At 40.9% G+C, this 22,896-nt stretch overlaps 1 protein-coding gene across 7 annotated transcripts in view; it reads right to left on the bottom strand.

Moving 5' to 3' along the window:
* Positions 1-22,896, bottom strand: part of COL16A1 (collagen type XVI alpha 1 chain) — a 226,071-nt gene that overhangs the window by 137,492 nt on the left and 65,683 nt on the right. For all 7 annotated transcript variants that reach the window (XM_044286553.1, XM_044286551.1, XM_044286554.1 and 4 more), the window contains exon 8: positions 19,492-19,635. In XM_044286553.1, the coding sequence (XP_044142488.1) occupies positions 19,492-19,635 (144 nt within the window). The remainder of the gene's footprint in view (positions 1-19,491; positions 19,636-22,896) is intronic.

The following is a 22,896-nucleotide window of genomic DNA, read 5'->3' as shown; positions in this document are numbered from 1 at the left end:
ACAACAATGCTTTTGGTTACGTGTAATCATTCAATAGTTAAAATAAATCAGTAGTGCTACAGAACGTGTAGCCCAGGCCTAACTGACAACTGGATGTTACTATAGCTCTTGTCAATAGGATGTGACACTACAAAAGGGTTATGTCAGTGATGATAAGATACTTATTACTGGGTTGGAGAAGCAGACTGGTAACGCCAATATCAATTTGTACAATTCTAGGCAGAATAACAGGGGAACTGCATAACAAAATGCTCCGGGATTATAATTTTATGGGGAATACTCGCTCAAACTTACATGTTTGGGGAGGTGACCAGTCCTCAAATTGTCATGTATACCGCCTGTGACTGTGTCTGTTCAGTGCTATTTTCTCTAGTGTAGCCTGCAGCGTGTTGATACTCTGTATGTATGGCCTGCGTGTGTAGTACCCCAGACGTAGGGGTACTACAAATTGTTTATTATGTTGTGTATTTTACTGTCTGTTCCTGGCCGTTTCTATCCTTAAGGAAAGGTTGGCAGGAACAGGGTTAATCACTTGTAATAGCCAGAGGAAGTTCACAGTGATACTACACTTCATGAGGGCCAACACTACTCCTATCTTCTACATTGGCTCCTCAGGAGGTTGCTGCAGGTGTATGGACCTGGTATCCTTTTGTCCTATATATGGTCACTGTTTGGTGGTATTATTGGTTAGGTTTGTGCTTATATAGTGGATGTGTACATTGAGTGTGGCTACACAGTGATACTGTGATAGCTGTCCTCAACATATTAGGCCACTTTCACATAGTCAGCGTTTGATCAGGGATTTCCATCAGTGATTGTGAACCAAAACCAGGAGTGGAGACTACACAGTGATACCGGGATACACATTTGCAACAGGCCACCTCCCCCCAGGGCCCTCTATATTGCGTCCCAGGTTTAGTAGGAATGCCGAGTGGTTTGGTGCCGCCTATATGTCTGTTTATGTGTGTCACGGTGCTCCTACCTGGACACTGCTGGACCCCAGGCTTTGGCTCTGAAGCAATAAATAGGGGAAATAATTAAGGGATTTGAAAGAATAACTTGATTCCAGACCTTGGGATGAAGTTCAATGGCAGCTTTACTTGAATAAACGTTTCTTCAAACAGTTTTTTTTAGGCTTTGTCTTGGTTCCAGCAGGCTTTAGCATGAACTGGCAGGCAAACTTAACTCTGCTTTATCTCTTTCTCTCTGCTGTACTGACAGGCTAGCTTAGTAACTTTTATTTCTTCTTTATGCTGCACTCCACTCTTTATTCTGACTTAGTTTCAGCCAAGGAACTATTCTCCTGGCTCCTGAGGCTTCCAAGCTTCTGCCTCCATGGCCAACAGAGCTTAGGGTGCTCTGGCTGGCGTGGGCACATCAGGTAGTGATGTGTCTCTGTACTCCCTTCCCCTGTCTAGGGAAGACTAGAACTAACTGGGAACTTCTGCTAAGTTAAGTTAACTGGTAAGTTCCATTCTCTCCAACTATAGCTCTGCCATTTGCACTGCCACCTGCTGGTGAACCAGGCACATTAGATGTAATAAACAGTTGCATAACAATAATAGAATTGCACAATGTAGAGGACCTGGACAAAAATACATCTGGTGGCATTTAGGTTAGACCATAAAAGACACTATCAGGGTGCAGGAGTGATAAATGCAGTGTCCCACTAGTGTACGTGGGCACTGCAAAAGCTTATTATGTCATATGTTATATCATGCTGTATTTCATTCTTATGTGAAACTCCTGTTACCAGGTTGTCAGTTGCACTACACACATTATTCTAGGCTCTAGGCGCCTTTGTATCAAGGTGAAGGATTTATTAGCTTTCGGCAGCCTCACCTTTATTTTAGGGACAGATAAGATATCTGTTACATCACTTGTGTGTAGAAGATAAAGACTTGAACTACCTCTACTGAGACTGAAGCAAGGCAAAGAGCTGAATATCAGTGAGTACACAACTACGTACGATAGCCTGGGACATAACTACATGTACAGCCTGTTACTGGGATTTACCACATCCAATCTGCATGTTCATAAGAGACTGTTTTATAACTGGATATAAACTGTTATCAAGAACCTGGTTACAGTAAAGTTCTCAGTTGGATTCAAATCTGCCTCATTCTTCTATCTCCATACTGCTACCACTCTCATCATCTTGCATCATCAAGGTGCTGGCGTCACGACACTACCTAAGTCAGGGGCCCTGCCGCACAAGCACTCAGAAACCTAATCACCATCAAGGGCACCTTGATCATCATCTGGCCGGTGTCCCCTGTAATAGAGCGTGCCCCAGAGAACAGTAATGGCCAGTTCGCAGTGTTCGCCTGCGAACACATGCGGGCTGCCATCTTGACGCCTAAGTCCGGCGATGCACAGGTAAGCGAAATCAAATGCGGTCAGCGGGAGCAGTACCGAAAACAGCCCGATGAAGGCCCCGGCGGCTGGAACTGCCTGCTCCTGCTGACCGCATTTGATTTCAGACCGGCTCGCGGCACAGGCACAGGTAAGGGCTTACCTGTGCATCGCCGGACTTGTGTGTCAAGATTAGTGTTGATCACGAATATTCAAATTGCTAATTCTTATTGCGAATATCGGCACTTCGAGAATTTGCGAATATTTAGAATATCTCTAAATATATTCGTAATTGCGAATATTAGATTTTTTTGAAAATACCAGTTCATGCAAATTTGTATGCAAATTTTATGGAAATTTTCGCAATCACGAATTCGCGAATATATGGCGAATATATGGCGAATATTCACCCGAATATTCTCGAAATATCGCAAATTCGAATATTGCCCCTGCCGCTCATCACTAGTCAAGATGGCAGTCCGCATGTGTTCGCAGGCGAACACTGCGAACTGGCCATCACTGCCGGAGAATCTAGTGCTGTTCTCCCCTTCACTGCACTGCTGGCCCAACGAGGCATCTGCTAACTGTGAGTAACCGATGAACTGGTGTAACTTTCGGCCCACCGTGAACCTCACGTGTTCTACCCTGCGGACTGGCACATTGCATAACACCACTCTGGGGAGTTACACATTGCATGGGGGTGATATTATATGTGGGCTGGAGGGTTTGAGTGCCAATGCTGCTTTTAAGTCCCAGTCTGGCACTGCTCTCATAGAAATGAAGGGTGCATACTGGAAAATGTAGCTTCACAACAGCTAGACAGTTGGAGGTTGTTCACTGCTGCTATAACCCTCACACTCCCTTATGTTGCAGTTTTCAAATGGAAACTATTAAAAGAGATATACATGGGAATGCCAGTTTCAGAGAGTTCTTGTGTCTCCATACTATAGAGTTGGTCCTGGCAGATAATAGCTGCAGTACCCCAGACTGGGGGGGTATCTGCAAAGTTTGGTTCGGTATGTAATGTTTGTAATGTTATGTCATGTTTGCACTGTACACCAGCAGGTGAGGTATAGTTGGCATATGGATGGGGCTAACCACCCCATTCCTCCCCTCTTGGTAGGAGTGGGCTGGTCCTGATTCCTTTCAAGATGGGGATTCTTAGCTAGGACAGGGTGCTGTGAGAAGCATATGCTATTGCCCCTAGCTCATTTGTGAGACCACTCTACTTCAGAGAGACTGAAGGATCCAAAAAGTACAGATCTCTTCAAAACTAAAGCTTTACAGTCATTAACCAGCAACCACAGCTATCCAGACTTTGCTGCAGGTGAGGGACTACAGCTCAGACACCCATCACGTAGATCACATCCAGGCTAGACCAACTCATAAAAGGCTGTATTACACAGTTGACACCTACAGCCACAAGTACTAACTTACAGCTGTAAGTTCAGGAGAGAGACATCAAAAATATAACATACCAGAGGTGCCATCATCCATCACTTTACCACCCACAATAACTCAATATCTGGGAAGGGAAATTGCACTGTATATAACTACTGCTGGATGTACTACAACTTCATTTTTGCACTTAGTAAAGAGAGACTTATATTCTTCTACTTCTGGCAACTGTGTAGGGGACCACCCCTTTGACAAGGGGAATGGCAACACCCAGTCAATTTGTTCATAAAATTCTAGCAGGAATAACAGAGGAATGGTACAATGCAGGGTTATGAAAATATACTCTAGAATTTAAATTTCTTCAGGAAGTACTCTCTAATACAGACAGACATATCAGAAAAATTTACAGCTCTTCTTTAAATTAAGCTTTTTTGGCATTAGTGTGTACATTAAACGCAGGAAATGACTTTTCTTTAAAGGATAGCTTTACCAATCTCATTACAATTTTTCAGAGCCTTTACTAGCTGGAATTGTTTAAAGCTACAGCTCTGCAGCTTATAAAATACTAAATACATATTTCAACTTTTTTATGAGACTGGTATACAACTTTTACTGACAAGTAACACATTTGTCATTCAAAACATAATTCTAAATACATTAGCTTATTGACCATGCAATGATATAATTATCCAGCAATCCTTCGGTTCCCATGGAACATTAACTAACTAACTCAAGGTGATGTCCAAAACGGCTGGGTGATGCTTGTTATTGCATTAAAATACAGCTTATGGGCTGTTAGCAGGGGGAGGAAGAGGACAGTCATGCACAGATTACTCTGCAGAGCTGTCTCGTTTCCTCTCACTGGCGTCAGGGCCGGAAAGGCAAACGTGTACATTTTTTTTATCATATTGGTCTAGTCCAGACACAAACAGACTCAAACCAAGACAAATACTCAAATGCCATAAATCTATAAAATGCCAAGAAGTAAACTCGATAGTCTGCAGTTCCATGGTTGGTCTGCAGAGGATGCACGGAAGTTGGGAATTTCTATCACAATGTGCATGTGTACTGATACAATACTATATACCAGAGCCTCAGACATCATTTTATCATTTTTTTTTATCTCTTGAGGTACAGAGATGCCAGGAATTATTCAATCATCCTATCCGGCTCGTTTGTTTCCTTCCCCCTGGCCAGTTTATTAAAATGTGTTCTCAAGCACTCAAGACAAATGAATCCTGCATCGTCAGCACCCATTCAGATCAGTGAGTGGTGGATTCCCTTCCAAGTTCCAACCTTCTCACCACTAATGGTTTTTGAGGTTTGCATAAAAGTTTTTTTTTGTTAGCCACATAAATCCCTCACTTTTATATCATCGCTCTTTCACCCTTCCTTTCATTTTACTTCCATACTTATTTTTGATATTCCGTGTCTCTTGATGCTGCATAGAATCCCACACAGCACCATGTTCCACACACAAGGAAAAAGAATGAGGAAAAGGATCAGGAAATTAAGCCAACAAGCTCTAGAAGAGAACTGCTTAATCTGTGCAACACTTCCTAGAAATATATGCACCATCCCGCATACAGTATATGTGCTCCTTGTTTTAACTGCTAATTTGATAACAACAGGGTGCTACCTATAGATCATCTCAGGTACAGGCTATGTACAACTATTTTTTAATTATTGCATTGTACTCATTTTGACATAAAAATCATTTTTTTAATTGGTCTTTGTTAAAAATGTTGAGCCCCTTTCTCTGTACAGCTTCGAGAGTCTCTAGTAGCAGGCTCTGTGATTTTACTATTTTCTGTCAGGCAGCTCAGCTAACGGCTCCTTATCTCTGATCTCCTAAACAACCATTACAGCTCAATTCTTATTTTACTGATAAGATGGCTTAAATTAGTTTTTAAGACCTTTTAGAAATTTAGAGATTAGATTTAGCACAAAATGAAAGTACGATTCAAACAGCTAGACAAACAGTAATCCTTTTGTGACAGAAAAGCTGAATATTTTTAATAAAGATCAATAAAAAAAAAGATTTTTAACCCAAAATGAGTAAAATGCAATCATAAAAAAAATGTGCCAAAGGTGTACATAGCCATTAAAGGGAATGTACCACCTATAATTTTTTTCTGCCTGTTAAAACCAAATAGAGATGCATATCCTTTTTTTTTTTTTTGCATATTTTTTTTAATTCTATTTCCTAAACATGATTATGCGGGCTGCCCTCTTTCCTGAGCTGTTGTTAAAGGGGTTTTCTGAGATTTTTATACTGATAGCCTATTCGCAGAATAGGTAATCATATCTGATCGGCGAGGGTTCGACACCCGGGCTTTAGTAAGTGATTGTAAACTCATCTATGTTCCGTCCGTGAAATGGTCCACACTCTGATGGCGTCCATGTGCTGTTTGTTTTTCTCACCAATATGTTGACTTGAATGGGTGAGCATAGCAGGAGAATCGGACCAAACTCATGCATGCAAATTTTCTCTGCATGGAAAGATAGTCCGTGAAGAAAACTGAACATGTGAATTGGTCCTTTGACTAAAATGCTTTAGTGTTTAGCCCATGGGCTGTCTGTTCATGGATGGGAACACTGCTCATCTAAATAAACTCCGAAGGAGTACCTCTGTGATACTTTTTTTGGGAACATCTACAGCATACATTGTTAGGAGTGATATCTGTGAGTGACATTTTTGTAAGAGGACATCTGTCAGTCACTGCTATGAGATGTTTGTAGACGACACTGTTACAAGGAAAAATGGTGACTGGCAATGTTATTAATGCTTTTAAAGGGGTTTTCCCCTAGTAATATATTGATGACCTATATTCAGGATATAGGTCACTCCTTGGACCCTTAATGATCAGCTGTTTGAAGAGGCTCTGGTGAGCGCTCCTCACAGCTTACCAGACACAGTGCTCTACATTGGATAGCAACTGTGTTCAGTATTGCAGCCCAGGCCCATTCATGTGAATGAGACTAGACTGCAAATAGGACATATGACCAATGAATATGACTTTATTAGTCTAATAAGAGGCTGCAACGCTCCCCGGAGCAACAGCCTCTTCAACCAGCTGATCAGTGGGAATCCCAGAAGTCAGACACCTACTGATCCGATAATGATTACCTATCCTGAAGACAGGCCATCAGTATTGAAGTCCCAGAAAACCCCTTTAACTGTTAAGGCATACACAAATATAGGAGATACAGGGAGAATACTGCTTCTCTGATTGATAGACACGATGATGAGAGGTTGCTATAGATAGAAATATGGTACATTATCAATGTCAGATACCTGGACAACTGAGTGACTGGGGGTCTCATGATTTGATCACATGACTGACCCCATGTTTAGAACCCTTCACACGGGCAGTGATCAGGTATGAGGAAGTCCATTCCCACTCCTTGCCCGCTTGTTTGCTGCATTTAAATGTACCATCAGCATTTCTGTATGTGGATAAATGATGGTTACTACATACAGTTTCAGTGTTTGTCCCATACCTGCTTACACAGGGCGATGTGCTGCCAACGAAACATGCAATCACCTGACAAACAAACGTTTCCTCATTTCTTGGGTGATCTGTGGCATCTTTTCACCAGCCATTTATTAGGAACAAATGTTCATATGAATGAATGTTGCCCTGATCCTTGGCTCATATAAAAAAAATCCTTATTCCTACTCATGATAAAAAAATAAAATAAAAAATAAAAACCCCAAAACATATTTGGTACTACAACAATGATAGTAACTCTTATTTTTCATACTGCAGGGTTCATTAAAAGAAATGATGGATATGTTCTTTTCCCCACATATTCAACCCCCCCAAACAAAAAAAATCAGCTAATCAATTATATATACCCTAAAATAGTGCCAATATAAAAGGCCAATTGGAGAACAACAATTAAAAAATAAAAAACAAAAAAAGGTTGTCTGGTCACGTGATGGACAGTACATGTTTTGTTTCAGGGTATGACCACAAGTAGCAGGCACAAGTAAGATATGGCTGGGCCGTGCAGACATGCTGTGTGGGAGGATTCAAAGATTCATTGTTAATGGCCACAAAATTTGCAGGTATGGCCATTAAAGCGGTTATCCAACAGTAGAAATAACCCCTCCCCACACAATGCCCAGGCCTCTCCTGTAGACGATACTTACCCAGTCTCCGGCTCCAGTATCCCCCTGGAACCCTGCAACGGCCGCTGCTGCATCTCCCTGTTGCCAGTTTTGATCCGCGTGATGGGAAGATGCAGCAGTTGCCGTTGCAGCATTCCAGAGGGACACGGGAGTCGGGGACTGGGTAAGTATCTTCTATAGGAGGGGCATTGTGGGTGGTATTTCTTCTAAATCCGTTAAGGCTCTGCTCATTAATGGAACCATGATTTTGTGCTTAAAAACAATTTTACTTGCAAAACCAAACGACCGTTTGCAATCAGTTTAAACACATCTCCACCCCCCAATGGCGTCTACATGTGTCCTTGCCCTCTAAACCAGGGATGGCGAACCTGCGACTCTCCAAGCTGTTGTAAAACTACAATTCCCACCATGCCTTGCTGTAGGCTGATAGTTGTAGGCAGTCTGGGCATGCTGGGAGTTGTAGTTTTGTAACAGCTGGAGAGCCGCAGTTGGCCATCCCTGCTCTAAACCCTATCTTGCAACAAGTGGAGCACCAGATCACATTTTCACAACCTGAAGTAAACAATGATGATCCCATTCAACGACAGCAAACAGACAACCTGAAAACCAGGAGTAATTGATACAACCAAAGGTCTGCACAACCTTTTCTTATACAACGAATATATTTGCTGAGACTATAATGCCCCTACATTGCGGTAAATGTATAATGTGGCAGACTGCGTGCTTCCTGTGGATTTTTTATGCCAGAGACCATTTTAAATATATTAACAAATCGAGCCAATTTAAATAACTTTTTTTTATGTGTCCATCACTGATAAAATCGCTCAAGGCTTTCTTCACCATTTAATTTCCCCTTTATTACTAGCTGCATTAACTAAATGGAGCATTGTAAGGAGTTACTATGACATGTGTCTGGGGATAAAGTGCTTTTCACATGCAGGGTTTGGTTTTTCTAGTTACGGGAGCGGGTGACATCAGTGTTCAGTATATAAGATCTGCTATTTCTACTAATAATAATCTATTTATTATTCCATATGGAAAAGCTTAGTAAATTTGTTTAAAATGAAAAAGGTATTAGTATTGTCTCATTGATTACTAGGAATCCTACTTTCCTCCTACTAAGGGCTCATGCACACGAACATATTTTCATTCGGTGTCCATTTTTTTTGCAGACTTTATGCGGAACCATTCATTTCAATGGGTCCAGAAAAAAATACGGAAGTTACTCCGTGTGCATTCCGTTTCCGTATGTCCGTATTTCTGTTCTGCAAAAAAATAGAGAATGTCCTATTATTGTCCGCATTACGGACAAGGATAGTACTATTCTATTAGAGGCCAGCTGTTCCGTTCCGCAAAATACGGAATGCACATGGATGTCATCCATACTTTTTGTAGATCCGTTTTTTGCAGACCGCAAAATACATACGGTCGTGTGCATGAGCCCTAAGGTGTTGTAAGGCTGAAGAAAACTAACATGGCATAGATGGCCTGATGTCCAGAAATCTCTCAGCTGTGTATGGGAAGTAATCCGGTATATAGGGTATGGGAAATTAGTTATATGGTATATTGGGGTGAGAAAGGATTTGTGACCTAGACACAACACTGATATTTTGTAATTACGGTAATTTATGGAAAAACAAAGGAGGGATATAGAGAAGTAGACTGCCTGCAGGAACATCAGCTGAGAAGCAGTTTTAAAGGGGCATTCCCAAATTAGGCATTTATAGCTTATCCACAAGATACAACCTAAATGATTGATAGTTAGGGTCCTACCTCTGAGATCTGAATATATGTGAATATATGTGGATATGCTATAAATATCTGAGTTGGGAACAACCCTTTAACAACAGAATGAAAATATAGAACTTAATTTAAATATAATACTAGCAAAACCATTAACAGATTTATTTAACCAATCACTGGCAACAGGAGTCATCCCAGAAGATTGGAAATTAGCAAATGTTGTGCCCATTCACAAGAAAGATAGTACGGAGGAATCGGGCAACTATAGGCCAGTAAGGCCTGACATCAATAGTAGGGAAATTAATGGAAACCATACTTAAGGAGAGGATTGTGGAACATCTAAAATCCCATGGATTGAAAGATGAAAAACAGCATGGGTTTACTTCAGGGAGATCATGTCAAACTAATCTTATTGATTTTTTTGATTGGGTGACTAAAACAATAGATGGCGGAGGTGCAGTAGACATCGCTTATCTAGACTTCAGTAAGGCTTTCGATACTGTCCCACACAGAAGGCTTATCAATAAATTGCAGTCTTTGGGCTTGGACTCCCATATTGTTGAATGGATTAGGCAGTGGCTGAGGGACAGACAACAGAGGGTTGTAGTCAATGGAGTATATTCAGACCAAGGTCTTGTTACCAGTGGGGTACCTCAGGGATCTGTTCTGGGACCCATATTGCTTAATATCTTTATCAGCGAAATTGCAGAAGGCCTCGATGGTAAGGTGTGTCTTTTTGCTGATGACACAAAGATTTGTAACAGGGTTGATGTTCCTGGAGGGATACACCAAATGGAAAAGGATTTAGGAAAACTAGAGGAATGGTCAAAAATCTGGCAACTAAAATTTAATGTGGATAAGTGCAAAATAATGCACCTGGGGTGTAAAAACCCAAGAGCAGAATATAAAATCAGTGATACAGTCCTAACCTCAGTATCTGAGGAAAGGGATTTAGGGGTCATTATTTCAGAAGACTTAAAGGTAGGCAGACAATGTCATAGAGCAGCAGGAAATGCTAGCAGAATGCTTGGGTATAAGGGAGAGGCATTACTAGTAGAAAGAGGGAGGTGCTCATGCCGCTCTACAGAGCACTAGTGAGACCTCATTTGGAGTATTGTGCTCAGTACTGGAGACCATATCTCCAGAAGGATATTGATACTTTGGAGAGAGTTCAGAGAGGAGCTACTAAACTGGTACATGGATTGCAGGATAAAACCTACCAGGAAAGATTAAAGGACCTTAACATGTATAGCTTGGAAGAAAGACGAGACAGAGGGGATATGATAGAAACTTTTAAATACATAAAGGGAATCAACAAGGTAAAAGAGGAGAGAATATTTAAAAGAAGAAAAACTGCTACAAGAGGACATAGTTTTAAATTAGCGGGGCAAAGGTTTAAAAGTAATATCAGGAAGTATTACTTTACTGAGAGAGTAGTGGATGCATGGAATAGCCTTCCTGCAGAAGTGGTAGCTGCAAATACAGTGGAGGAGTTTAAGCATGCATGGGATAGGCATAAGTGAAACACAGTGAAACACTGTAGAAGGCATACAGTACAGTTAAAATGTTTTAAAGTAGAGAGGCGCTTTTAGGCCAAAATAAGTACAATGCAATAATGAAAAAAAAAGCTCCAAGGATGTCTATAGCCTTAAGGTGCCTTCAATATTTGACAGCTGAATGCACATTGTTTTTCCTGACTCCCCCATACACATGTTCTTCGCCACACGAGCATGTATTCTCAATGTATTCTTATCACAGGGACAATAAGTGGTGGCCTATTGTCACTGTGAACAAAAAGACTGACTGTTGAAGTCCAATGTGCCCAATCTTTCTTTGCTTCAATGCCATCTATCAAGTGATTTAGGAGGCCTCAATACACATAAGATACATGTCTAGTCCCTACAAAATTTCCAGGCTAAGCCAACTTTAGTTTAAGGGGGCTTGATATAGTTGAAACAATATCAGAAGATGAGATAAAGTAGTGTACTACACTTATAGGCTACACAAAAAGTTCCCAATGCAGTACAAACTTTTGCTCCGTCAATTTACTCTGGCAAACTAGTGTTGTTTCATGTCATGATAACTTTCAAATGTGTGAATAGGTAAATGCCAGAAGCAGCGAGACATTCTGAAAAGGCGACATGTCACATAAGCGAGACATTCTGAAAAGGCGACATGTCACATAAGCGAGACATTCTGAAAAGGCGACATGTCACATAGTGTCGCCCCTGCCTCTAAAATGTGCGCTCTTTCACACACCACTTATCTGAGTAGCTGCTGTGCACATTCAGCGGTCGGCTATTTCCCTCACACAGAGCTGGCAGATGACTCAAATACTGAACAATCAAAGGGAAGGAAGGGTCTGTGTAAATCATCAATGGCAGACTGGCACATTGACAGAGGGAAACTTGGCAGGCTCCCACTAGATAAGGAGTGATCAATGGAAAGCATCCAGAAACACATAGGAACAAGGTGTAAGATTCATGCAAATGTCCTTGCACGCAATCTGTCTGGTCTTGTGCCGATAACATTCACATCACGTTGTTTAACTAAATGGATGCCATTTTGAAATCCAGTACATGGCAGCTATAACTGCAATATCAACTGATATTAAGAAGGTGCCATATAAGCATGTGAACATGGAGAGCAATGTTGGTTTGGGACCACAGTTATGCACATTCTGCAGGAAATTATTTCTGATCTTTTTTTCTTCATATACCGTATACCACACACATATTCCACTGCGCTTTACAGAGGGTATCATCACTCCCATTGGGGTTCACAACCCAAATTCTAAAGTAACCTCTCAGTATTTTCTTGAAGCATGGGATGAAAGTGGAGAACCTGGAGGAAACCCACACAAGAGAGGGCTAAATTACAACTCCAAGCAGATGTTGCCTTTTGGTGTGATTCAAACCCAGGACTCCAATGCTGCAAGGTAACAGTGCCACCCACGCAGTCACCAGCTTGTAGGTGGCACAGATATTTATAGATGTATGGGGTTTACATGTTTCTAGGATTTCTAGATTTATACAGACTTCACAAATGAGAATTTGTGGCTCAGTCTACGTAGATTCTATTATGTAATTGACCTACCAACTATGTTTTCAGGGTAGAGTTGTACAGATGGAGGGACAAATGAGCATGGGCACCATTTGCTTGTATGAGAAATGGCAGTAAAGGTGACACTTATTTAAAGAGAACCTGTCACCATGAAATTGCAGACATCATTTAGGGGAAATAATTCAACATAGATTGTATTTTTATTGAAATCTTTGCTCATTCTGAACTTAGGAGTCACGTAGGTGGTCTTATCAGTGATTGACAGTGTTCCTCCCACAAATGTGCGTACAAAGATTGCTGTCAGTCACTGAAGCATAGAAAGACTAGTTACACAGATTTTTCCCTTAAAATTAGTATATATTAATCTAAAATAATCATTTCTGAAGATAGTTGTAATTTTGTAATGTGTCTTTTACCTTAATGCTAGTAAGCTCTGTTCTGGGGTGGGGTCACATGACCATGTCCATACAGCTCTTTCTTATTTCCTGCGATGTTACGTCCATGTGCATGCCAGTGATAGGGGAGTGTCTATGTAACTAGCTGGGCGGAAGGAGCTATAAACTATCACGGCATTGTTATGGGCGGTGCTAGAGCTGTGGCAGAGAAATAAGTGCATCATGGGTTTGGTTGGATACAGCAGCAGGAAGTGCTACATACAGGATGAAAACAAACCAGAGGGATTGGTTTACATTGTGAAAACGGGTCAGGAGAGTCCAAATTGAAAAAGAAAAGCATGGGGAAGATGTACACGAAGTAAGCAACTACATGAGCATACATGTTAAATAGTAATTCTGGAAAAATCACTTTAAGCAACATTCCAGAGAACAAGGGATAATGAAGGTCATCTAAAGAGTTAATAAGACAGAACAAAAGTTAATTTTTGTTCATCGTTTAGCCATTTTTTATGAACTACAACTAGTCTTACATATATCAGACCTTTGAACCTCACTTCCCTATTTAGGTAAGGGCCCATGCAGACGGCCGTAGTGCTTTGCTGATCCGCAAAACACGGAAACAGGCTGTGTGCGTTCCGTAATTTGCGGACTGCACATAGCCGCAACCATAATAGAAAATGACTATTCTTGTCCACAATTGTGGACAAGAATAGGACATGTTCTATCTTTTCAGCAGAGCCCGGAACAGAACTACGGATGCGGTCAGCACACTCTGTGCTGTCCGCATCTTTTGTGGCCCTATTGAAATGAAGGGGTCCGAAACCGTTCCGCAAAATTCTGAATTCTGAATGAGCTAAACCTAGAGCTGTTGTCCTGGCAATTCACTGGAATACACTCTTTAACCCCTGTACAGGGATCTGAACTTTTCTACAGGGAACCAAACAGGCCGCTGCTGCTTGGTGTAGTCCTGTTGTAGATGGCAACTGAACCATGGGGTCAGAGAGATTGGTGCAAAGCACTGAGGGAGCAGGCAAAAGGTGTAGTCTGAATACACTCCAAGGTCAGGACAGGCTGAATATGTGTGTAATCCAGATGGCAATTCCAAGGTCTAGGTAGAGGCAGAATCGGTAGTCAGCCAAAGTACGCTACTAGGGTAGTCAGACAAGAGATTACACCTTTGCTGGTTACTAGACACTAGAAATTCCAATACTTAGGCAGGGAGGTGGATCCATAGCCCAGTTAAATAGGGAGGCTGAACAGCACCTTAATCAGCAGCTGCACAAAGAGCGAGAGGAAAGGATTAACTCTTGCAGTACTGAAAGGAAGTTCACTGAGCACTGGTTTCAATACACATAGGGAGAGAGGAGCAACGCCTGTGCCTGCTCTAGACACCAGGACAGTGGCAGGCCCGAACTTCTGGTGTGACAATAGTGTACTGTCCACAACTTTATACATCTGATCAGAGGTGCAGTCCACAATGCAAGTCACAGTACATCGGTACAACAATATTGTTCATACGTTGTCTAGATGGAGTTCAAGTCACAACCATGTTTTTTGGTTTATTGTTCCATGCGATAAATGCTGCCATATGCAAATGTCCAAATAAACAGGATGTTAAAGCATTTCAGTAGTCGGCAGGCTTGGAACATGCGAATATCATGTGGTTCTGCTTTTCAGTTAGTGAAGAATGATGTGATGACAATATGTATGATCTTTATAACATGTTTTCTTTTCATTCATATATGGTATTGTGTCTACTATATTGTGTCTTCTGTATGTTTCCCACAATTATATAAAATATAATTTTAAATGTATTACATTTTGAAGACAGAAAGAAGAAAAAAGTTCATTTTCACAAAAAATAGCTGCATTTTCAGCAAAATTAAATCTAATGTTCTAAGGGTATAATGAATATTACCAGATATGTGTCACTTGGCCAAATTCATGGAAATCTGAACGTCACATTCATCAATGTCTTTTTGCCACAATAGTGGAGTAAAAAGGTGCACACCATATTTGTGCTACAATTTGTGACTTTTAGGTGCACCTGCCACTTTTCTAAAGGAAATGGGGCTAGTGGGAAGGGCGGAACTTCAAACGGCTTGCCAGATTTACTATAACTTACACCAGAAACTCGAGTAAGTTATAGCTGAAGACTATGCCAGACCCCAGCTGGAGTAGACTTCAGTATTTGGCTTATGAAATGCCAGAGATGTGACTTATTTATTAAGAGGCATCTGCCTCTTAATAAATTAAATGCATCACACTCTGGCAAACAGGGATCAAGATTAGGATATTGGGAAGCCAGTGTCATGGACGTTCCTGCAACAGGTAGCAGGAGATCTGTGAGATTGGCAACACGTGGTTTGATCTGACAGGTTCCCCTGTGGATCAATAGGCGTCTGTGTTGTTTATGTTATGGCCACACTCCTTGTCTCAGGTGTTGCTAATGTGATCATTTAATCTTCCTTATTTACAGTTGCTTCTCCCACAGTGCTTTGCGGTTAATAGCTTCAGTTTCAGTTTTGGATTGTTGGTGTGTGGATCTCGGCAGAGTTTCTGGTGCTTGTATTGCTCCTTTGAGGTTAAGTCTTTCCTTTCCCTTTTGTATTTTGTTTGGGTTCTGTGTGTTGCATTTCCCTATTGTTTGTATTAGGCCTGAGGGAGACTCCTGTTCGTTCTTCCTTTTAAAGCAACAGGTAGTCTTGTCCCTTCCATTAGTACCAGGGTCCTATAGGGCTAGATAGGACTCTAGGTACTGGTGTGTATAAACACACCTACCTCTGGGGTCTGTTCATACTGATAGTCTGGATTTTGGTTAGGGTTTTACTAGGAGGTGTCCTTCTTTCTTCCTTAGTTCTCAGGCCTGATTCCTGTCACCCCTTCCCTCTTGCTCGGTGTGGTGTTTCCCTCCCACACTGGAGCGTGACAGCTGGTCTTGATAAATGTCCCTCAATCCCTTGATGTGATATTACAGTAAAATGTATGGCCTCATTTATTTATGGCTTTGTTGTATACAGACTGTACCTCACTAAGTCCTCAATTTCAGATGTATTTTCCCAAACTGTTCTGGAAAAGTAAAAACTGGGATATGATAGGTTACTACGAACAGCAAAGACAGATTTATTACTGGACTGTTTTAATAATTGAGGTCCACAGTAGAACTTATTTATTAAAGACCGGCCTTGTACTTCAGTCTTTGATATCCCTTGTGCCATCGGATAAAGTACTTAATTTATGGTGGGACGCATGCCTTCTCATGAAATAAGTGCATCTTCTGGCAGTCTACGTGCCTGGATTGAAATCTACTATAGCTGGTAGCTGGACTAGATTTCAATCATCATTTCCGCTGGTAAACTAGCCTAAATTATAGTAAATGTGACTGATTGCACTGCCAACATCACACCCGTGTCACTCCCTCTTTTTAGAAAGTGTCGATGGTGGCATAGGAACGCCATTTGCCCCGAAATTTAGGTGCAATGTTGTCTATAAAGTCACAAATCTGAGGTTTGCTATTGGACAGTATTTTGCTTCTCTGTATTTATTCTGAAAAGAGATTGTTTTAAAGATATATTAGAGGGCATCCATAATAATAGGGTTGTCCTCAGGAGAGATCATTAATATCAGATCAATGAGGGTCCAACTCTCGGGACCCCCCATTGATCAGCTGTTGATATTGCTAAAGTGAGAATGATGCCATTGTGAAAAAAAAATGATTCCAAATCAATATCTGCATATAGAGTAGTTATTCTTGTAGTGATGTAACTTACCCCAATCCCACATTAATTTACAGGTTTTTTTAAGCCTCAAAAGTAAGAAGTCTGTGAGCAGGATACTTAACAGGTTTTTTTTTTTTTTTTTTTTTTTTTTTAATTTAAGTAAAGCATGATTATAGTATGTATTTAAAGATCAAGGGAAAAGAAATGTGTTTAAGGAGATGAAAACTGAATTTTCAAAGACTAGAAGTAGGAAATAAAAAAGTGACATTTGGGAAATTTGCAAAGCATTAAGCATACTGTGCTCAATAAAACCACTCCTTGCTTCTATTTGAGTCCCTAATGCATAAAAAGAGCTACTTCGGATTAATCAATACCATCTTCTCTCACAATCAAGTGCATTAAACTACTTGGAAAATATTTATACAGTACTGTTCTGGTAAACCCCTGACAACATATCAACGATTAAGAATTTTGGAGTGAAATTCTATTTCAGTTTTAAACTTTAAAAATGTATTTCCTCCGTAAAATTTGATAAAAAATAAATCTGCAAGGCAATCTGTTGCATAATTTGTTCTCAATCCATAAATCTGGAACATAAGTAGCTACAAAAATAGCTCCTAATAATGTTATCAAATACATATGTTCAGTTCCAAAAATTGATCTTATCAAAAATTCATCTGCAAGTCAATCTGCTGTATTATTTCTGTATACATGCAACTTATGTCCTCTTGTATAAAATATCTACTTGTAATGGTACCAGATGCATATGCACAATTTCAAGAATGTTATGTTTTGATACTTTAGTGGGTGATGGTGATATGGTTCTGCAACCCTCTTGAAACCACCAGCAGGGAGACAGGACTGGTGTTTATAAAGTATTGTGCATTCATTGTTTTCAGTATATGTTCTGGAGCCATTCATGAGCTCAGCATTTCCTAAATGGCTATGAGTTATTTAATCATGGACAACTCCTGCAACAAGGTCTGCCATTTTCTGGCTAAAGTTGGACAGATTCATTATCCTCATTTCTGTCATCAAGGGTTGTGCATGATTTACCACTACTTTTAATAACTCTTTTTATATTAGGATAGTTTTACAGAAGCGTTAAAATAATCTGTCCTCTACCCGAACAGCCTGCCAAAGTTCATCGTATCCAGCATTGTCGAATACTACCTTTCTCCGTCAGACCCCATTGACTATAATGGGACCCGGCATGGAACTGGCCTGTTTCTAGCATTAGTGCTGGGATTTGGCCATCCAAAAAACGTTGCTTGCAGCAGTATTTGTCCAGCTAAATCTCGGCACTAATCTTAGAAACAGGTTGGATTACTACCGGGTCCCATTATAGTCAATGGGGCACGGAGGTGCACCAGCCACTTCAGGCTATTCTGGATGTGATGAACTCTGGCAAGCTGTTCCTCTACTGGAACAGCCTGCCGAATCATTTAGTGCTAGTGTGAAACTGGCCTAAGCCAACTTTAAATTAAGATGGCCAATCTCAGCAGGACAAGTTGGCAAGCTGCCATGTGGCTTCTTGGTTTTCAACATGCCAATCATTTTCTTCTCAAGGAAGATAAGCAGCCACCAAAGGAAGGAGTCTGACAACTTCTTCCCCTCTATTAAGAATGCATACACATTCAGACGAGGTGAGCATGTATCGGAGGGTTGGGTGATCAGAGGGACGATAATTTGGCCAACGGCTATCTAAATTACTGTGGCCAGTCTTAGGGTTCATTGTTTCTTTGTTCTAAAATTAAGAATAAAAAAAAAAAATCTTTCATGTATCTGACAATTTGGTACAATATAATGTCAAATTTTACAAGAAACAGCAGTATATTTTGTGTTCATTTTTATATTGGGTTGCAATACTAAAAGTTCTCCACAAGTGAGTTTTATATATTTTTTCTAGAACTGCTGAATAATTTAGAACGAAATATGGTGCCACTGTTAACAGATTATGGTGGTTTTATACATAGTGTTATTTGAAACTTGCATTTTTTTCTTCCAAAAACACTAACATTTAGCTGTAAGCGAATCATGAAATTTATAATGCACCAATACAGTGTTTTTGTGGCATTTTTTTCTTCAAATTTTTTACCTTGTATGCAATAATGTACTCTATGAATAAATACAAAATAAAAATAGCCAAAATATGCTTGTAAAAAACGAATTAAATTCATGGCTTCTTTCACGCCAAAATAAACCACCACTACAAAAAAAGCTATGTGTATAGGATGCCATAGAGGAATTTCTCTGTATTAAACATGATACATACATTATACCAGTAACAGCCTTCTATATATATTCATAGGCCCCATTCAGTGGCATAGCTAGAAATGACTGGGCCCCACAGCTATTTTTTTATGGGGCCCCCCTCCCCCAGTAATTTTTTCACAACCCCTTTCTTTCATGCCGCCTCCATTCCTGTGGCTAGTAAAGATCGCTCTCTCAGACCAGGGCCGGCAGCTGTTCCATCCGTTTTATACACTGTCTATACTGCCACTATATATAATTTCATTGTGTAATACTGTTGAGGGGGCCCTGACCAAATCTTTTAGTCCTCCTCCTCCTCCTGGATGGGCCCCTTCTAGGTCAGGGCCCCAAAGCAGCCGCTTCCCCTGCTTCCCCTATAGTTATGCCCCTGGCCCGATTTCTGGCAGACAGACATCCTTTTTCTTACCGTTTTCATCAATGAATCCTCCAGGCAGAAGCATCGTGTCAAACTCTCCTGCTTGGATTTTGTAGGTATTTCAATCAAGTTGGTATTCTGTGCATTCTCAACACCTTCTACATTGCGCCTTGTCTTTGGAGCTTCAGGGTTGCACTGTATTATATGTGAAAAATGGAATTAGATAAAATGATTATTTAGGCCTTATCCACACGTCAATCATTCAAGAATGTGTGCTGTCCGTGTCCTCCGCGGACAGCACACGTACCTATCAATTTCAATGTGTGTATTCACACATCCGTGTTTTAGCACGGAAGCATGTCTACTTTTTATGGATCCATCACACCCATTATAGTATATAGGTCCCTGAAAAACACAAATCCAACGTGGACGTCATCCGTGTTTTACAGCCTATTTATAGTTAATTTTCAACACATGGACCAAACACGGATCCTTCATGAAAATCCTCACGGATAAATCACTGACTATTAGGGATGAGCGAACTCGAACTGTATAGTTCGGGTTCGTACCGAATTTTGGGGTGTCCGTGACACGGACCCGAACCCGGACATTTTCGTAAAAGTCCGGGTTCGGGTTCGGTGTTCGTCGCTTTCTTCGCGCTTTTGTGACGCTTTCTTGGCGCTTTTTGAAAGGCTGCAAAGCAGCCAATCAACAAGCGTCATACTACTTGCCCCAAGAGGCCATCACAGCCATGCCTACTATTGGCATGGCTGTGATTGGCCAGAGCACCATGTGACCCAGCCTCTATTTAAGCTGGAGTCACATAGCGCCGCCCGTCACTCTGCTCTGATTAGCGTAGGGAGAGGTTGCGGCTGCGACAGTAGGGCGAGATTAGGCAGATTAACTCCTCCAAAGGACTTGATTAACTGATCGATCTGCAGCTGTGGATCATTGAGCTGCTGATCCTCAATTGCTCACTGTTTTTAGGCTGCACAGACCGTTTGTCAGTCTCATTTTTCTGGGGTGATCGGCGGCCATTTTGTGTCTTGTGGTGCGCCAGCACAAGCTGCGACCAAGTGCATTTAACCCTCAATGGTGTGGTTGTTTTTTGGCTAAAGCCTACATCAGGGTGAAGCTGTCACACCAAGTGCATTTAACCAGCAATAGTCTGTTCATTTTTTGGCCATATACAAAATCAGGGGCAAGCTGCGCCTGTCACCAAGTGCATTTAACCCTCAATGGTGTGGTTGTTTTTTGGCTAAAGCCTACATCAGGGTGAAGCTGTCACACCAAGTGCATTTAACCAGCAATAGTCTGTTCATTTTTTGGCCATATACAAAATCAGGGGCAAGCTGCGCCTGTCACCAAGTGCATTTAACCCTCAATGGTGTGGTTGTTTTTTGGCTAAAGCCTACATCAGGGTGAAGCTGTCACACCAAGTGCATTTAACCAGCAATAGTCTGTTCATTTTTTGGCCATATACAAAATCAGGGGCAAGCTGCGCCTGTCACCAAGTGCATTTAACCCTCAATGGTGTGGTTGTTTTTTGGCTAAAGCCTACATCAGGGTGAAGCTGTCACACCAAGTGCATTTAACCAGCAATAGTCTGTTCATTTTTTGGCCATATCCCAGTCTAATTCTGTCACTAAATCCATACCGGTCACCCAGCGCCTAAATACTAGGCCTCAAATTTATATCCAGCTAAATCTGTCCCTAGTGCTGTAGCTGGGCGAGTTATTTAGTGTCCGTTCAAGCACATTTCTTGTTCTGGGTTGAAATACAATTCCCAATTTAGCAATTTCATAATTTAGTGGTTCCTGCTATATCAGAGCTCTTTGAAATCTATCCCAAAAAGGGTATATAATATTGAAGGTGCACATAGGGTCATTCAGAGTAACTTCACACACACCCGCTACTGTGTATTTCCAAGTCTAATTCTGTCACTAAATCCATACCGGTGACCCAGCGCCTAAATACTAGGCCTCAAATTTAATTCCCTCTAAATCTCTCGTTACCCACCGCTGTACTGTTGTTGCTGGGCAAGATATTTAGTGTCCGTCAAAGCACATTTTTTGTTCTGGGTTGAAGTACAATTCCCAATTTAGCAATTTCATAATTTAGTGGTTTCTGCTATATCAGAGCTATTTGAAATCTATCCCAAAAAGGGTATATAATATTGAAGGTGCACATAGGGTCATTCAGAATAACTTCACACACACCCGCTACTGTGTATTTCCAAGTCTAATTCTGTCACTAAACCCATACCTGTCACCCAGCGCCTAAATACTAGGCCTCAAATTTAAATCCCTCTAAATCTCTCGTTACCGTTGTCCTGTTGTAGCTGGGAAAGTTATTTAGTGCCCGTCAAAGCACATTTTTTGTTCTGGGTTGAAGTACAATTCCCAATTTAGCAATTTCATAATTTAGTGGTTCCTGCTATATCAGAGCTATTTGAAATCTATCCCAAAAAGGGTATATAATATTGAAGGTGCACATAGGGTCATTCAGAATAACTTCACACACACCCGCTACTGTGTATTTCCAAGTCTAATTCTGTCACTAAATCCATACCTGTGACCCAGCGCCTAAATACTAGGCCTCAAATTTAATTCCCTCTAAATCTCTCGTTACCCCGCTGTACTGTTGTAGCTGGGCAAGATATTTAGTGTCCGTCAAAGCACATTTTTTGTTCTGGGTTGAAGTACAATTCCCAATTTAGCAATTTCATAATTTAGTGGTTTCTGCTATATCAGAGCTATTTGAAATCTATCCCTAAAAGGGTATATAATATTGAAGGTGCACATAGGGTCATTCAGAATAACTTCACACACACCCGCTACTGTGTATTTCCAAGTCTAATTCTGTCACTAAATCCATACCTGTCACCCAGCGCCTAAATACTAGGCCTCAAATTTATATCCAGCTAAATCTGTCCCTAGTGCTGTAGCTGGGCGAGTTATTTAGTGTCCGTTCAAGCACATTTCTTGTTCTGGGTTGAAATACAATTCCCAATTTAGCAATTTCATAATTTAGTGGTTCCTGCTATATCAGAGCTCTTTGAAATCTATCCCAAAAAGGGTATATAATATTGAAGGTGCACATAGGGTCATTCAGAGTAACTTCACACACACCCGCTACTGTGTATTTCCAAGTCTAATTCTGTCACTAAATCCATACCGGTGACCCAGCGCCTAAATACTAGGCCTCAAATTTAATTCCCTCTAAATCTCTCGTTACCCACCGCTGTACTGTTGTTGCTGGGCAAGATATTTAGTGTCCGTCAAAGCACATTTTTTGTTCTGGGTTGAAGTACAATTCCCAATTTAGCAATTTCATAATTTAGTGGTTTCTGCTATATCAGAGCTATTTGAAATCTATCCCAAAAAGGGTATATAATATTGAAGGTGCACATAGGGTCATTCAGAATAACTTCACACACACCCGCTACTGTGTATT

This window comes from Bufo gargarizans, chromosome 3, assembly GCF_014858855.1.
Source record: "Bufo gargarizans isolate SCDJY-AF-19 chromosome 3, ASM1485885v1, whole genome shotgun sequence".
NCBI lineage: Eukaryota > Metazoa > Chordata > Amphibia > Anura > Bufonidae > Bufo > Bufo gargarizans.
The sequence above is the reverse complement of the archived record's forward strand: the minus strand, read 5'-3'. Positions and strand labels throughout refer to the sequence as shown.